Source organism: Pipra filicauda, unplaced genomic scaffold (assembly GCF_003945595.2).
Source record: "Pipra filicauda isolate LSUMZ 115617 unplaced genomic scaffold, ASM394559v2 scaffold16_size7369187_pilon, whole genome shotgun sequence".
Lineage (NCBI taxonomy): Eukaryota > Metazoa > Chordata > Aves > Passeriformes > Pipridae > Pipra > Pipra filicauda.
The window spans coordinates 4,270,635-4,287,799 of record NW_024104207.1 but is presented as its reverse complement, the minus strand read 5'-3'; the positions used below and the strand labels follow the sequence as shown (position 1 = coordinate 4,287,799).

General features: G+C 38.9%; 1 protein-coding gene across 3 annotated transcripts in view; it reads right to left on the bottom strand.

Annotated features, from left to right (window-relative positions):
* The window catches only part of DISC1 (DISC1 scaffold protein), a 191,487-nt gene that overhangs the window by 127,790 nt on the left and 46,532 nt on the right, over positions 1-17,165 (bottom strand). For all 3 annotated transcript variants that reach the window (XR_005562923.1, XM_027721399.2, XM_039379553.1), the window contains exons 4-6: positions 9,888-10,038; positions 6,472-6,601; positions 1,849-2,084 (exon numbers count right to left, since the gene is read on the bottom strand). Coding sequence is in view for 2 of the 3 variants with exons in the window: in XM_027721399.2 (XP_027577200.2) it covers positions 1,849-2,084; positions 6,472-6,601; positions 9,888-10,038 (517 nt within the window). In the remaining variant the exon portion in view is untranslated. The remainder of the gene's footprint in view (positions 1-1,848; positions 2,085-6,471; positions 6,602-9,887; positions 10,039-17,165) is intronic.

The following is a 17,165-nucleotide window of genomic DNA, read 5'->3' as shown; positions in this document are numbered from 1 at the left end:
GTTTGGGGAAAGAAATTTGAGAACCAAAGGCAAGGAAGTGATGAAATCATAAAGTCAAGTGGTTGAGTCTCACAGCTAGACTGGAGATTTCAGTCTGTGCTCCCAAGACAGCTTGTGCACTTTCCAATAGAGTAACAGACACAGCATATACAACACTCGGGCAGATTTTAATTCAAAGACAGCCACCATCTTCTGCAGAGAGGAGAGGAGCTTCTCAATAGACAGTAAGTGGTACCTTTGAAAGGCTGCATCAGCCAGATTGTGACATGGTCCTACCAGTTCACTTTGCTTTTAAGTTATGAAGAAGGAAGGAAAAAAAACAACCCCAAAATCAAAACATTAGCACTTAATTGAGGGACTGTTGCCAACTCTCTCAAAAACTACAACCACCAGGTCTCTCTCATCTAGTTGAGTGCTATAATTATTAAACTTCTCCACTTTCCTAGAGTCAGACTCCTCTTGCCTGTTGGCTTTTGCTAGATTTCTACTTTTGCATTCCTGGATACAATAAGGCCCAGCCTAAGAACTGTGATGGAGCATGCTCCCTGCCAGGACACTGAAATCCTTGGTAGGTAAGAGCTTGCCCTGAGTCTGTAGGTTCAGATCTAGGCAGGCTACAGAGGACCTCAAACACAGAGCTTCCACATTCTGAACCAAGGACTCTGTCTCCTATGTGACCATGCCATAGGCAGGCATTTACATCATTACCATCAGTTATGGTCAGAAAAGGCTTTGGGGTTTTACACAAACACCCTACTATAACCTGAAATAGGAGATTTAAACTGTTCCCAAAGGCTCTCACAGATGCCTAAGTATGTTTACTTGTGCAGCCCAAACCAGCATTTTTGCATCCTTTATTGGGTCTAACTGAGATGGAGCTAACTTAGCAGCCCTCACAGTGCTGTGCTTTGCACTGGTAGCTAGAAAGTTGCTGATAACACACCAGTGTTTTGGCTATTGCTGAGCAGTGCTGGCACAGCATCAGCACTGTCTCCAACATTCTGCCCTTCACCCCCCAGTAGGCTGGGGGTGGGCAGCAATTTCTCATGAACATTAATATCAAACTAAACCAAATAAACACGAAGGGAGAAAAGAAACTGCAAGCAACGTAGTTATTGCTTATCTGGGAGAAATACAAGTTAGCATAAACAGGAATTTTATTTTCTCAGCAGTAGTATCACTTTCAAAGTCCTATCACCAGCGTCCAATTGAGTCTAGGGCCCAAGTACTTCTATTGCTTTTGTAAACAAAGATGAGGTTATTTCCAAAACATTATCAAGAGTAGCTACTTTTCCATTTAAGGAATCATATGCTGTGCATGTAACTGTAGGTGTCCCAGAAGTATTCACGCTGCCTCCTTTCCCCCACTACCTCAAGTCCACTGTCTGAGCTTAACATTCATCACATCAGACTTTATTATGATTATGAGTTTACTGAAGCAAGCAGCATCTCTAATATTTATTTGAATGGTGCCTAGTACACACTTTCAGGTTGTGAGAAATGTTTTAATCACTGCATTATAACAAACTGGGAAAAAAAAAATCCACCAGTTAACAAGAAGAAATGGTGTAAACTGATGATAGGTATTAACAATTGATGGATGCATATGCTCTCTATAGGTGACCCTTTATCATAAAAAAACATTAAGTGCAAGACCTTCAAATAACTACAACCCCTTCCTGAGGAAGTACATCAATATTAGAATTTCAACATCTCTTCCTAGAAAATTTTCCAGAGTCTGAATGCAGCTAATTAGCTGGCACTATCACAAAGAAAGCAACTGACAGCCAATTCAACAGAACATTGAGGGAGATACAAGACTCTACATCCAAACTGAAATTTAGATACCTTTTTATTGTTCCTGGAAGATCTAGACTGAATGGAATTTGATAGGAGGCTGCTAAAGTGTCATCCACAGCCTTGCTTATTTCCTGCAGTTCTCTCAAAGAAATGCAACCAAGTAAAGTAGCCAGTTCACAGTCCTGTGACTGAATAAGTCTATCTTGTTCTTCAATTTCTCTTCTTAGCTGTTGATCTTTTGCTTCTAATATGGTCAGTCTTGTTCGGAGGTCTTCAATTTCTTTCTGCATAGAACAGAGACCAGAGTTTACTATATAAACCCCGTTAAAGAAACCCCTCTGCCCCTAAAAAAACCACAGTACAAGTCTCAAGAGTTAGCATGAATTAAGTCTGTACAATTTAGCACAATATTAAATGAGAAGACATCCTTTTGCTGACATGCAAAACTCTTACATTGGTTGTATTTAGAAACTCCAGCGCTTCCAACAGTCTGAAAACTCCTCCCTTTCAACACCAAATTCCAGGTTTCTCTTCCAACACTCACTGTCAGCCATCTTTTACTTTTAGAATACACAGGTATTTCCCAAGTTAAAAATTTTCAGGAAAAACAAACAAACAAACAAATCTCAGTTCAACCATATAACAGAACCTCACTCTACAGACTGGCAATGAAGTGATCTGTCCTCCTGCAGAATATCCCCGCAATGGTTCCTCTAGGCCTCCAGTCCAACATCAGGCACAGGATGCAAGTGGAGAAACACTGACTAACTGGACAGCTCTTTTGATAATTAGCACTTCATTTTAATTAAGAGCACAAAATCCGTCCCTGGACTTGAAATGTCCAGAACTTCAACCTCAGTTGCACCAATCTTGCTAGAAGTTCAAACTCTGTGCATTGTGATTCTGATGTTTCTTCAAGAGCACGTTATAATTTTTAGAATCATAGATGTGTACAATCACTAATGTTGGAAAAGACCCCTAAGATCATCCTGTCCAACCTTTGACCGAACACCACCTTGTCAACTAAACCATAGTACTAAGTGCCACATCCAGTCATTTCTTGAACATTGCCAGGGATGGTGACTGCACCACCTCCCTGGGCAGCCTGTTCCAATGCCTGACCACTCTTTCTGCGAAGAAATTCTTCCTGATGGGCAACCTGAGTTTCCCCGGTACAGCTTGAGGCCATTTCCTCTTGTTCTGTCACTAGTTACCTGGGAAAAGAGGCCAACCCCCATCTGGCTACAACCTCCTTTCAGATAATTGTAGAGAGTGCTAAGAACTCCCCCTGAGCCTCCTCTTCTCCAGGTTAAACAACCCCAGCTCCCTCAACTGCTCCTCATATGACTTACTCTAGACCCTTCACCAGCTTCATTGCTCTTTTCTGGACATGCTCTAGCACTTCAATGCCCTCCTTGAAGTGAGGGGCCCAAAAAAAAGTTTCACAAATTTGCATTTCATCCTTGTACAGGTTTTTCCTTGAAAACCCAACAGACAGCTTGCATCTTCAAGAAGTCTGCGTTGCCGAGTAAAACGTATTTAATATATAGCCCTTGGCTCATTTGTACCAGAATTTGAAAAGCAATTAGGAAATACGGTGGGGGGAGAGGGGGAGAAAGGAGTACTTGTCAAACTAGCTGAATGTCATACTGAAGAATTTGCTTCTATTCCCTACATTTCTTACTGTCTCTGTGAAACCTTGCAAGCCACTTAAACTATTATCTTCACATGCAGCCACAGACTACGTTCACCATTTTTAATACAACCCGCAAGAGAGGTCTCTGACAGGCCATCTACAGACTCTCAACAGAAATCAAAGCTCAATTCCATGCTCTGACCCCATTTAGTCCAATTAAAAATAAAAATAAAAAAAAAAAATTAAAACCACAAACTCAAAACTAAACCTTTAACAGGTAAATAACTAGGCATTACAAAACTGACATTAGAAACAGTGTGGTTTTTTATGGAAATTCACTTCTTCATTCTCCATCTTTAAAATGGCAATAAGAATATCTCTTCACTTGAAGTGGTGTTACACAGATAAAATAAGATGTTTTGAATCACTAAGATGTCATATTGATTAATACTGTAAAAAGAGTCCATTCACTAATCAATAAATTTGAATCCAAAATAGGGTTTGAGGGGCATACAGTAAAGGGGTTCTAAGACCAAATACTGAGAAAAGAAGATAACACAGTATTCTGAATATCTGAACAGACACTTTCCATCTTCAGCAATGTATGAGGCAGAGATCCGGGGGGGAGAGGGCACCCTTATATAATTAAAGACTCATAAAAAACATACATACCATGCACAGATAACTAACTTGGGCATTTCTTTGCTTTTTCGGAGCTTCACTTTGAAACCTTAATATTATTTTAATGTTTTCAATGTAATTTATGTGAAGTTTAGTTCATTAATGCTCATTTTGTCAACAAACGCACTTTCAGGTTTGCTGCACTGTAACTAGCTTCTGCAGTATCACTTAAACAAGAAGAAACAGTCCTTGCACATTCAAAGGTTGGCTGGCTCAAAAATTTCAACTTATAAATAGTGCTGTACACTAGATTCATCAATTACTTTCCTCCTTTTTTGGTTTTAGATTTAGGAACAAGAGAATGCTGTGGCCCATGTTTCAACTCACAAGCATTTGTCAAGGACAGAAAGGTCAGCAGACCAAAAAACATCAGTTTTGTTTCTTTCAGTCTCAAATTAGGCTTTTAGTGTGCACAAAGGACAATTCTGTCTGTATTACTGGTTTGGGAATACTGCCAAAATCTTAATAGGTCCTACTTAATACAAAGACCTTACATATTCTGTGAAAAAGTAGTAATTGCAATCACTGCAATAAGCAGCCTACATGGGAACAGAAAGGAAGATGAACAGAATCTGGGTTTACAAACACACTTTTAGTACTGAAGTGTTATTACAACAGTAATAGATAGCAGAAGCACACAATCTGCATTCACAGAGAGAAAGCTGCCCTGCTTGGGAATAGTTCACAGGCATTTCTGGGAGCATGGAAATTTTAGTCAGTAGACTGGAATTCTCCCGCGTTCTTTTCTAGAAATGCCAAGAAGCCTTTAATGTGCTCTTGGTTAGCCTCCAGGGACAGATAAAAAGCACTTGAAGTCTCACCATGGAGCAGCAGACAATATTCAGCCCACTAAACATAAGCTGAAGTTTTATTTTGTGGATTTGAGCTTGAACAGATATTTCTAACACGACAGCTAATCAGTACTGATGCTGAACCTCCAGCTTCACTTACAGGCCTGTGTTCTCCATGAACTACAGATTGCAGTAGAAACATAATTATGTAAATTTTAGATACTGTCACAGGTTTTCAAATCCCTGAAGACAAATGCAGAAGCACCAGGAGAGAGGGAAGAAGGGAAAGTAAAGAAAAGTGGGGTTGGGGAGGGGGGGAAATTATTTCTGATCATGCAAGATTTTGGGCAGGACCAATCTTTAAGGGGTACTGGAAGCAACCAATCATCACAGGTTAGCCTTTCCCAAACCTTGAATTCCTAATAATTTTGATTAAATGCTAATAAATAGCATGCCTGTACAACAATGGGGTAATTTCTCCCTAATAACTACAAAGAAATAAAGATTCAGTTGGAACAAGAAAAACATTAGCTGTTGTGGAGTTTCAAGTAAAGCAGTTTTCCATTCAATATCTTGAGGTGGCTGCTGAATGTCTGGATCAAAAATAGTTTTCTGCACAGTGATACTGTTGAACTACTCTTATACATTGACGAAGTAAATCTAAACAATACAGTGGTGATGACTAGGATAGAAAAGATTTCTTCAGCTAAGTAAGACTGAGATGATCACCTAAAATGCTTTTCTGTCTTTTGGGGTTTCATATATATATATATATATATATACACATACACGAGTGTGTACACAAACACACAGATTATTTTACTATTGGATCCACCAAAGAAAAAGAGATTTTAAGGTAAGACCACATAAAAAAAGGAAAATTAAGTCTACTAGCTCTCTAAGGTGCCACATTGCCAACTATGATCTCCAAGGTCTAAAAGACTTATAACTAGACAGTAAACTCATAGTTTTGAAGGACAGTGAAAAAAAAGACCTAAATTTTGCTTAAAAGGCTTGCAGATTTAAAACTGGACAGAAGCCATCTTAAAAACATTCCATTTGCCCACATTGTGACATCACATGTCAGTGTAAAGCTATTGTTAGCAAATGCTGACTGCTTCATGATGATTCCTTCATCCTTATGAAAAGCATCAATCATCTTTCAGGAACAAAAGCTGGTAAATCATGTATTTATAATAAATTCTAACCAGAAGCAGATGAAAACTTTTTGTCTTCAGAAAAAAAACTTCTGAAGATCAGTTTAATATTAAGATGGCAAATTATAACATAAAAAGCACTTAAAAAGATAATGAGGAAAGTTTAAGCATGCACACAAGCCACCAAGCCTTCTAGCTCTGCTTCTCTGTAATGAGATTAACACAACTCCTGCAGCTGCCATCTCCAATCATCACTTAGATTATCAACTGGACTACAGCCAAGGCTCTAATTGCAACACAGAAGCAAAGTTGCTACTACAATAAATTTATTTAATTCTGTGTGACAGCTTACAAGCTTTTCCCCACACAGCACTGGTTCTTACACAGAACTCTGCAGTCCAGTTACCTGTAACCATTTCTTTTCTTGAAAAAGCTGGCTTCGTTTTGTGGCCGAAACCTGCATTCTCTCCTGGTAAGTTGATCTCAAAAGTTTATGTTCTTTTTCATGACAAAGATCGTTTTCTTCATGTCTAACCCTTTGAGAAAAACATGACAAAAGCTAAAAATTAGCGTTATCGACAAGTATCAATGTCTCAAAGATTAAATAGATCAGAATGCTACATGTTACCTTTAGAGTCACAACACTCCATCACCAGAATGATTAGATCTTAAACAGATATAGTTAGGGAACAAGAGATTTTTCCTTGGCATATCTTCCTTTGTTATCTCAAACATTTACACTGTTTCTACAACATGCTGAAGAAAGAAAATGGAAAACTTGTGTAGCTTCAGGCTTCCCCCAGCTTTTTCATATTTCAGAAATTTATCCATCACTGCCTTGAAAGAGACAAAACTAAGGCATCTAGTTTCTATCAATACAGAGAAATATGTCTCTTAGACAGAAGTTTAGAAACTTGCCAAAGCCATTTTTGCAGCTTCTGTCAGCTTTTAGAGACTACATTAGAGATCATCTGGAGTGTTTGTTCCACGATGCCTAATTTTGCTTCTCTCTTGCACAGCGAGTTCTTTCAAAACTGCAGTCAGTGGGTTTCCTCACAGTGGTTTGTACAACCCCCAGTTGTAAATGTTAGCATGACTGGACCCCAAGAAAATCAGTGAATTACGTTAAGTATCAATTCTATAATCAGCCTATCAAAATGCACCTGCAAACAATGCAAATCTGCTTAAGGGTGCATACACTTGCAAGGCCAATTGCATTTTTGTGTCCATCTCTACGGACAAGTACATGCATTTCCACATAGAGGGTATAGGTGCATTTCAGTATTAAGTTTAAAAAACAGTCTCAAACAAAGAATGTTTTTGAAGTACGATTTCCCACTGTAATCTTGCAAAGCAAATATATCCATGCCACACACAAAACATGCATCACAAGTCTGGTTTAAGCATGATTAATCACGCAATTATGATCTCCATGCACAGCTGTTGAACAAGCCTGTAGAACAAGAGGTTCTCGTCTATTCTCCAGGACCATCAAAAGACCAGCATCCTTTACTCCCTCTCTATAGGCTGAAGAATGTACTGAAAAAAACAAAATAAAACCTTGGCCCTAAAATAAATATCATTAAGCAAAATAAACATAATGACAGGAACTGTATTTCTGTAATAACAGCACAGATCAAAGCAACATCTGTATTAGGAGGTGTTAAGACCATCACTGTGCCTTACAATCATGATAGGTTCCTGTGGACCCAACCAACCACACGTCCCAGCAGCTCTGAAGCCACCTTCCTTCAGTTGGACCTACATCTTTCCTAAAGAGGTACATAATAAATTTCCAAGTGGTCGATCAAAGTTTAGGAAAAATTCTCAGAACCTTCTCAGAAATCCCATGTATATCTGCCTACTTGGTACTGATGGAACAGAAACAAGATCTCTCTGATCTCATCAAACCTGGGTGACTGCACAGCGCTGTTTCCTAAGCTAAACATAACCAAATCTGGCTTCTACTCTGCCCCCAATATCCTGTGTCAACATCAAATGCATTCACCTAAAAACTCATCTCATAATTTAATTAAGTAAAACAAAACCAGGGCATGAATTTCAGCTTTGTATATTAAACAACCTGTCAAACATACTTTTCATTTTAGAACATTGCAAAAAGATGAGACTGGCTTACTTACAGTAAAACTGCAATGATCTGGTCTTCTGGGGCTAGTCTGATCATCTTTTTAATTTTCCAGGTTAAAAAACAACAACAATAAACCAAAAAAGAAGTCGTGGGTATACTGCTTTTGTTCCAGTTCAAAATTAAAATAAAAACTGGAGCCTACAAATTTTCCTTGAAGAAGCAGTCATGTTTTCCACTGTATCATCTAAAAATAATTTTGGAAAAGTCTTAAACCTCTTTACAGAAGACAAAGTGTATGCTTGCTGTATCAACAAGAGCATCAGACCACAGACAAAGCAGTATAAAAGGCTGCAAGAATCAAATGAGCAAAAAAAAAAAAAGGTCACAACAACAACAGTCAAACTCAAGCTCAAAAAAAGGAGTGTGTATTAGACAGAAAAGAGGATATTAATCTGCCCCTGAAAAATGGCACCGCTCAGACCTGTGCAAAGAGAGGAGTTACAGATCTAATCATACAAAGAACAAGAACACTTTGATAACTATATATAACATCTATTTTATATATTAAAAAAATTGTATATATATATTATATAGGGACAAAAATAAGCAGACTTCGTAGCTGAAGGATGCTTTAGTGACTCAGTTTCTATGACACCAGAGACACCACCACCTTTAGAGTCAAAATCATTATTACAAATTAATGCATGGAGTGAACACAATGACAAAATAGAGAATGGTGTATCCTAATCTTAAAGGAATGGTAAAACAGTCTCTTAGAGCCTCAGAAGGTAGAAGGAAACAGCTCTGAAGGAGTGCAGCTTGTTTTAAACCTCTCATATTAGTAGATGCTATAAACAGAGGCTAAAAATAACTTCAGATTCTCAAATTTTGCAAAAAAAAAAAATTCTATTGTCTTTACTGATTTTATCTAATTTTCATGTCTATCAAAAATTACACCCAAACATATTGACTAGCACACTGCAGCCTTTATATGTACCAGTTGCCAGAAAACAAAAGGTTTTCCTTGTTTCATTTGTGCTATTGCATTTGAGAATAGCTTTCAATACCTATAAAGCATCCTCTTACTTCTAACAAGAGTAACTAGGAGCATAGACGAAGACAGAACAAGAAATAGAGGCAACTTTTTTTTTCCTAAGCTAACTACCCCCCTTGGGTCATCCAACATATCTCGCATTCCCCCAATCTTTGAAGCTGTTATCCCTTCAAGACAAGGCTGAGAATCTATTTTTGTGACTTTGTACAGTTCTGAGCACAATACTGCCACCTAACAAGTAGCATACAAAAGGAAGCTCCAAAAGATCTATTCATATCAAAAAATAATCTGGTTTTACTTTATATTTAAATATCCTTTCATTGCCTGAAAGGGAGCATCAGAATTAACTCCACGGGGAACCGCTGCTCAAGCTGCGTTGCTGTTGTATGCTCAAGCTGCCATGCCAAGGATTCAATCCCATTCCCACTCAACATCAATCAGAAACGTTCCATTTAATTTGCCAGTTCATCATGATCAATGTTTTTCAGGGCAATTCTGAAAGAATTGCAGGAAGAAAAAAAAAAAAAAGAGTCGCAGGGTGGGATTTTCATAAACAAGCTCCATATTGATATGTTAGAAGGTAATTAAAACTCTTTATTAAAATTATTCATAAAGTGTATTCTGTGTTTTGAGAAAAAAAGAAGCACCATTTTACATGATAACGAAGCAGCAAACTTACCGATGATCAGCAGCCCAGCGCAGTGCTGCCTGAACTTGGGTAATGAGTCTATCCAAAAAACTGCTGACTGAAGGATGCCTTGAAGGAAGTTGAAATTTTAAAGATTTTTTCTCTTTTTCCAGTTCTTCCAGTTTCCGTCTAAATTTATCAGCTAGAAATTAAATTCAAAAAAAAAAGAAAATTAAACAGTGACAAAACGGTCCTGTTTTACCTGAAGAAAAAAAATGTCTCTCTCTCAAAAAAATAAAATCCACTTCACAGATGGTTCTTCTTCTTCCCCTTTTGATAAAAAGTATCAGTCTGTTTTGCTCAAGGATGAATTAACAAGTCTACAATCGAAAACGTCAAATAACCAAGATGCTAAGCTACTTTATTCTATGACAAGGACAAAACTACAGGCTTCACAGCACTTTCACAGAGTTTTAATTTGATAGGGCTCCAAAGAATTGTTTCAAAGTTATCATCCATGCTCTTTTCCTGGAGTAACTGCTGAAAATTCAATTCTAGTAACACTGCTACTCTTCACTGCTTAAGTATGTCTTAAAACTTAGATGGCAGTTACACATTTAAATTCTGGCCTTTTAAAAACTTGTATTGTTATTAGGTCAAGAACTGAAGAATCAGATACGATATCGCAGCAGTGTATTTCAGCAGAAAATGCACATGTAACTGTAACAATTAAACAATCATTACATTCCATGCTCTCCTGAGTTATGCTTAGTTTATCATCCAACAAAAAGATTTACTTTCAACTTTAAATAAAAATGATAGTGGTCTCTAAGAGATGGCTTTGATTCTACCATAACTCTACACATTTCTTAGGGTAACCACTTCTCTATATGTTACTTCTTATTTGTTTTCTGTCCCTGTGTAGGAAACAAAGGAACATCTTTCCAATTGCTAATTATTATTTCCAGTACGTCTATCTTCTATTGTGCCAGTGTGCTAGCAAAATCACATACGTGACAGATAACAAGACTGCCTCGTCCAAGATAGAACACCTTTGATGATACATTAGTCAAATCAGAGAGTTTTGAGCTAACCCACTAACGGAAAACCTTTACAATTCAGTACTTTCCTTGTGACCTCGCTGCCTACAATTTTGTGCCATTAGCAGTCCTTCTAACATTTTCAATACATTACTATCAGAATAACATCCACCTGTGCATGTTTTTTATTACTTATTTTCTTTCTTTATCCTCAAAGGTGGTTTAAGAAGAGGAGTTGTTTATATTTACTGGTTTAGTGAAATGATGTATTTTTACAATAATCTATCGTTAGTATTGATCTCCATTCTGCTTCTTTGCCAACAGGTTGGAACAAAGACACAGAACTTATTAATGAGACTATATCTTCCAGGCCAGCATACCGTTCCAGGGTAAACTCACTATGTTGTTATCACTGTAGTGCAAAACGTTGGCAGAAGGCTCTTGCTGAAATGAGCAACCCACTCCAAGTACCCCTGTGCATATTATTCTTACAAAGTAGAAACACCGTTTCAGTAGTGGAGGTGAACCACATCTCTGGTGCATTTCTCAGGGACCACAGCTGAACAGATTCATCCTATCCCTATCACCACAAGGAAACTGAAATTTGGGCCAAGATGAGACTCCCAGTTCCATATTTTGACCAGAAAAACATATCAGCATTTGCATGCTGACTTGCCACTTGACCTTTCAAACTCAGTCATCAAAAATACCAGTGTTACAAATGGAAGAGCAAGGGTTGAAAGGGCTGGATTGTGACCAATGATCAGTGAATGCCAAAACACATGGAAAAACCTCCTTTTACTCACACAATTCACCAGTGGGTTTGCTGGGAGTTGTGGTAACCCTCTACAGCCATTTAACAATGTCGTCATTGTTCTTGAACATAATTATGCTCATACAGTGTTTGCATGTCCAGTTGTTTCATCGTTCTACACCTACCCATCCTGGCCCTAGAAACAGGCTATTTTGGGAGGGACAACAGATGAGGGGATCCACATGCCAATTTATTCTCTCTTTCATTAATTCTTGGCTGCATTCTGCTTTATATATTCCAATTTACACAGTATTCAATTAGTTTCTAGTAACAGACGCTTCTAAATAATTTGTTCCATTGGCATTTTATAAGTAATATGGTTGGTCATATTTACTTATCTCTCTGCACTAATTGATTTTTTTACCCTTTCAGCATTGCTGTGAGGGGTTATGTCTCAAGAGACTCCAGTGCCACTGAGCTGAACACTGACGCATTCAGTTTTTAGGATCCTTTCCTGGAAAGGAGACCCCTGCCATTTGACCTTGCTGATATCTTCAGTGCATGGAGAGACCCAAGAACCTCAGTGCCAGTTGCAGAGCTGGGAACCATGCAAATAAGGCTCATCTCAGTCCAGTTTTCAGTCTTGCAGCTCAAGAGAAATCTGGATCAAGCAGAAGTAATGGAAATTATCAGAAGTCTAGCAAACAGGATCTGAAAAAGAGGGCAATAAGCACAGTTCCTCAATCTAGCAGAGATAAAGACTGAGGGGAATAACTTCCAGTACTATTACAGACAAGTAAGCTACAAAGAAAGCAGTAATACAATTATTTTCACCTTCCCCTAGAACATGAGTCCTCAGTACAAACCTGAGATGCAGCAGAGGAGATGAGAAAAAATGTTAGATATAGTAGAGTGCTAAATCTAACTGCCAAGGTTAGACAGGGAATCACCACCAGTGATTTTTAGGTCAGACAAACATCTCTCAGGAATAGCTCTGGCAGAGTTTTTAAGGTTTTTAAGCTTTAAGGTCAGAAAAAACAGATGTGTTCTCTTCTTTTAACAAGGGCAAGTACAGGATTCTGCACCTGGGATGGGGCAACCCTGGATGTACGTACAGAATGGGGAACGAGAGGCTGGAGAGCAGTGCCAGGAAAGGAACCTGGGGGCTCTGGGGCTCAATGACAAGTTGAATATGAGTCAGCAGTGCCCTGGCAGCCAGGAGGGCCAACCATGTCCTTGGGGGCATCAGGCACAGCATCAGCAGTCGGTCGAGGGAGGGGATTGTCCCGCTCTGCTCTGCACTGGAGCAGCCTCACCTTGAATATTCTGTGCAGTTTTGGGCACTGCAATATAAGAAAGATACTAAACTATCAAAGACCATCCAACAGAGGGCAATGAAGATGGTGCAGGGTATAGAGGGGAAGCCATACGAGGAGCAACTGAGGTCACTTGGTTTGTTCAGCCTGGAGAAAAGAAGACTGAGGGGACACCTCATTGCAGTCTACAACTTCCTCATGAGGGAACTGGAGGGGCAGACACTGGTCTCTTCTCTCTGGGGCCTAGTGACATGATCCAAGGGAAGGAGCTGCAGTTATGTCAGGGGAGGTTTAGGTTGGATATTAGAAAAACGTTCTTCACCCAGAGGGTGGTTGGGCACTGGAACAGGTTACCAAGGGAAGTGGTCATAGCACCAAGCCTGACACAGTTCAAGAAGGATTTGGCCAATGTGCTCGGCACATGGTGTGATTCTTGGAGCTGTCCTGTGCAAGGCCAGGAGTTGGATTTGATGATCCTTGTGGGTCCCTTCCAACTCAGAATAGTCTGTGTGGTTCTGTGTGATCCCTTTCACCATATTTTCTAGGATTTTTCAGCCAAAAAAGCAGACATGGAAGACCTTTGCTATTCCTAAGTAATCTAACTCATGGACACAACTTTCTTTTACTTCCATTTTAGTCTTTTAAGCTTGTTATTCCAACACAGAAAAGACCTTCGCAGAATCCTCAAAACTCACTGAGGGACTGAGACACCAAAAAAAATACATATACTCAGATATCTCTGTCACAAAGAAAGGGTTAATATTTTTATGCTCTGTCCCATACTTCACTTCAAAATAAGTTATTTAATGCACAGCTTATATGCAAAAAGCAATCCTCTCATTTGATGAAGTTCTTAAATGAAGGAACTTTAATGTATTCAGTACATACTGTTTTACAGAAGCATTTTAAAACGAGGCCTAATTCGGCCTCATTAAGCTTATCAGTCTTTTATTTCATTGTATTCTGCTGATAGGTTGTTGCCTTGCAGAGCCCTACAGATATCCTAGACAAAACTTCTACTTTTGTAGCGCAAACAGTAAAAGTTAACTCTTACATTACCCTCCATCACAATCCTTACCACCTAGTGTACTTCAGACATCCCACTCAATTTAAAGCCAGTCCAGAGTACAGGCCTGGAAGATGCCAAGTGCTCTTCTCAGAGAGACAGCAGTTTGAGAACAGTGTTCTCTCCATAGGTCACGTTTTGTAATAGCTTTGAGCAAAAGAAGCAATTTCTGTAATTTTTAATTGACCATGTGTCACCTCTACTTTTTACATACTTTGATATTCATTTTACTCCCTTGAAGAAAAGGTTCACTTTATTAGAACTATTTATCATCATTTAAAAAACATTTGAATAAATAATTTCAGTAAGGACAGAGCCTCATTTGCTATGTACTGCATATATTCAGGTTTATTTATGTCTGTGTTAATAGGTGGGAAGATGATCAATCATGTTATTCTACAAATTGCTGGACATTAAAAAAAAAGTGTTTCTTCAGCTAGTTCAACTCAGGAAGGTCATTTAATTCTAGCCCACAATTCAGCAGACAACCTTCTCTCTTTTCCCCTGCACTTCCTCCAAAAATCTGAAGGCCCTAAAACAGGATTTGTGTAGGATTTACATGCATAAATCACGCACTGCAGTCCTAAAATATTTTTTTCTTCTTGCCTGCTAGATACTTTCAGAGACGGGTAACCACCCTACCATTCGCTTTCTTAAAAACTTAAAGCTTCCAAGATGACTGAAGTGGTTTTGTATGCTACGCATCAAAGACAGCTAAAGAAGTCTTAGGTTCAGATCCAAAGAGCCCTCCAGCAACCTGTGTCCAACCACACATAGTAGCAGGCATTTAGAGAGGAGACTAAGAACCAGGGTGCAAAGTGCCCCCTTCCTGTTCCTGAACCTCTAATGTCTGTCAGCTAAAAAATTTCTTATGTGAGACACTACTCTTAGATCTCTTCACAGCTTTAAGTAGGGGGAAAAAACAAAATCACCAACAAGTGGATGTCTATCCACCAGAAACTTCTCTTTCTTCAGGCCACCTATGGTTTTGGTCTCCAAAATATACCATAACAGAGAACTTAAAAATTAAATTATGAATTAAACACATACTCCATTTGGTAATTTGAGGAGTCTAATGTGGAGCTTGAATACATGACTGAATGCATCTGGAGAACAGACTAATAAGCAAGGTATCTACAGCCCAATTACTAGCATTGGCCTCCTGCAAAATAACTTGTGGGACAACACGCAGAACAATTAATATCCAAATATGACACGTAAAGACATATACTGTGATAAGAACTGAAGACATTACAAGCACCTGGAGTACATATGGGCTCTTAATTTAAGAATACAGTAATTAACCATTTAACAGTACCAAAAACATACACAGCCCTAAAAATAAACATACTTGATATGGGTAAATAGGAGCTTCAGATTACACTTTTATAGTTGAGCAGCTAGCCTTTACCGTGTGCTGTCTGGTCACCAGTACAGAGCAAAATCTTTTTTACCTTCCATTCAGCCTGCACATGGAAAACAGCAAAATAAACCTAACGCAAAGTCAAACTGCACATCTGGTGCTCTGAAAACTCCAAGAAGACAAGGGGTTGGGAACAGACACTAGAGGAGTCTGCTGAAGCAACAGGAGCAGCAGAGTTATGCCTACCCTAGTGACCACGTGGACTAATAGGAGAATATCTGCAGAGCAAAACAGTTCAGAATTGAGGCCCAACATCTGCAGTTCAGAAGGTCCTACTTCAGACTAAGTCTAGTGTAATCCCATGGATTGACAGACAGTAAAATAGTTGGCCCTTTGGGTACCTCTGCAGCATATCTTCAGACTTTGTCCCACCTGAAAAAAAAACAAGCAGTCCAAGACTGCTTTACAATGCAAAGCAAAGCAAAGCACAGTAATTAAATTATCCTGCTTATCCACCACTTAACTTTTTCCATCCCAATCAAAAAGGCAACTTTGTGAAGTTTCACACTCCACCTGTGCTCCTGAACTATCAAAACTACCTTGAGGAACAGTGGAACAAACCAAACTCCCAGCTGCTGAATATCCTTTGGTGTCAGAAGCTACTGACACAAAATTCACCCTTAAGCAGGAAGAACAAAATCTGCAAAGAGTGCTATAACTCCATAATTCCTTGGTTTGTGTGTAGTCCATAGTTTTGTCACTCTCAGTACAGATGACAAACGCTTCTGATTCGTGCTGAGATGCTAGATTGATGTTTGCTTCCAATTCTGGTGCTATTTAAAGACTAGTAACCTGAAGACTACAAGAAAACAGGACTCCTACATGTCCTGACAGAGTCAAGGCATCAGAGTAGCCAAAACACACAGCAATGACCTAATGTAGTATTCAATGCCACAAGCTTCCCCTCCTGCAGTCAACATCAGCTGTCTATTCTCCCTCTAATTCCTTTTCCTTTCCTAGCAATGAGGCACCACTATACATAAATCAGATGGGGGAGGAAAGCAAAGGAAACCTGGTACTCAAAATAATCCCTTCAAGAGAAGCAACAGAGAACAGCATCTAAAAGATTTCTTAAAACTACTGCTCAAGCACATTCTCTGCCTCCCAGTAAGCTCTGCATTCTCCACCCATCAGCTCATACCAATTACAAGTCAGGAAATTGCTGCCTCCTTAAAACATACAACATTTCAGAATTTTATGTACTGAACATCAGCGTTGCAGCAGGGTTGGGAAGTCTGAAAGCTTCAAAAAATACAAGAACAGACATTTTAGCCATTATTACAAAAAGAAGCTTGACACATTGGCAAATATTAATTTTCCTCCTCTAATTCATATTGAATTTAAGAGCATTCATTCAGCTTTGAATTCAAAGCTAATTTCTCAGAAGTTTCATAGATGCTTCCGCTAAAGCACAACATCAAGTTTTCCACCTACAGATTACACCTTAATGTTGAAAAGTCTATGCTATGCATGCTATTTCATCCCAGAAAGGCACTAGTGGAAAGCCTAGAGTAGACTTTCAGCATCAGTTTTGACCAGTGCCCCTACTTCGTAGAACATACACACCAGCAGCATCACTGACAGATTGTCACTCAGATCCATAACGTGTTCTCTGACTCTTAATAACAACAGTTAAATGGATTTATGGGAACAAGCTGTAGAATTCTGTGGGGTTTGTGAGGGACTAGGTACAGTTACTTTCAACATGAGTGGGAACATAAGCAAGAAGC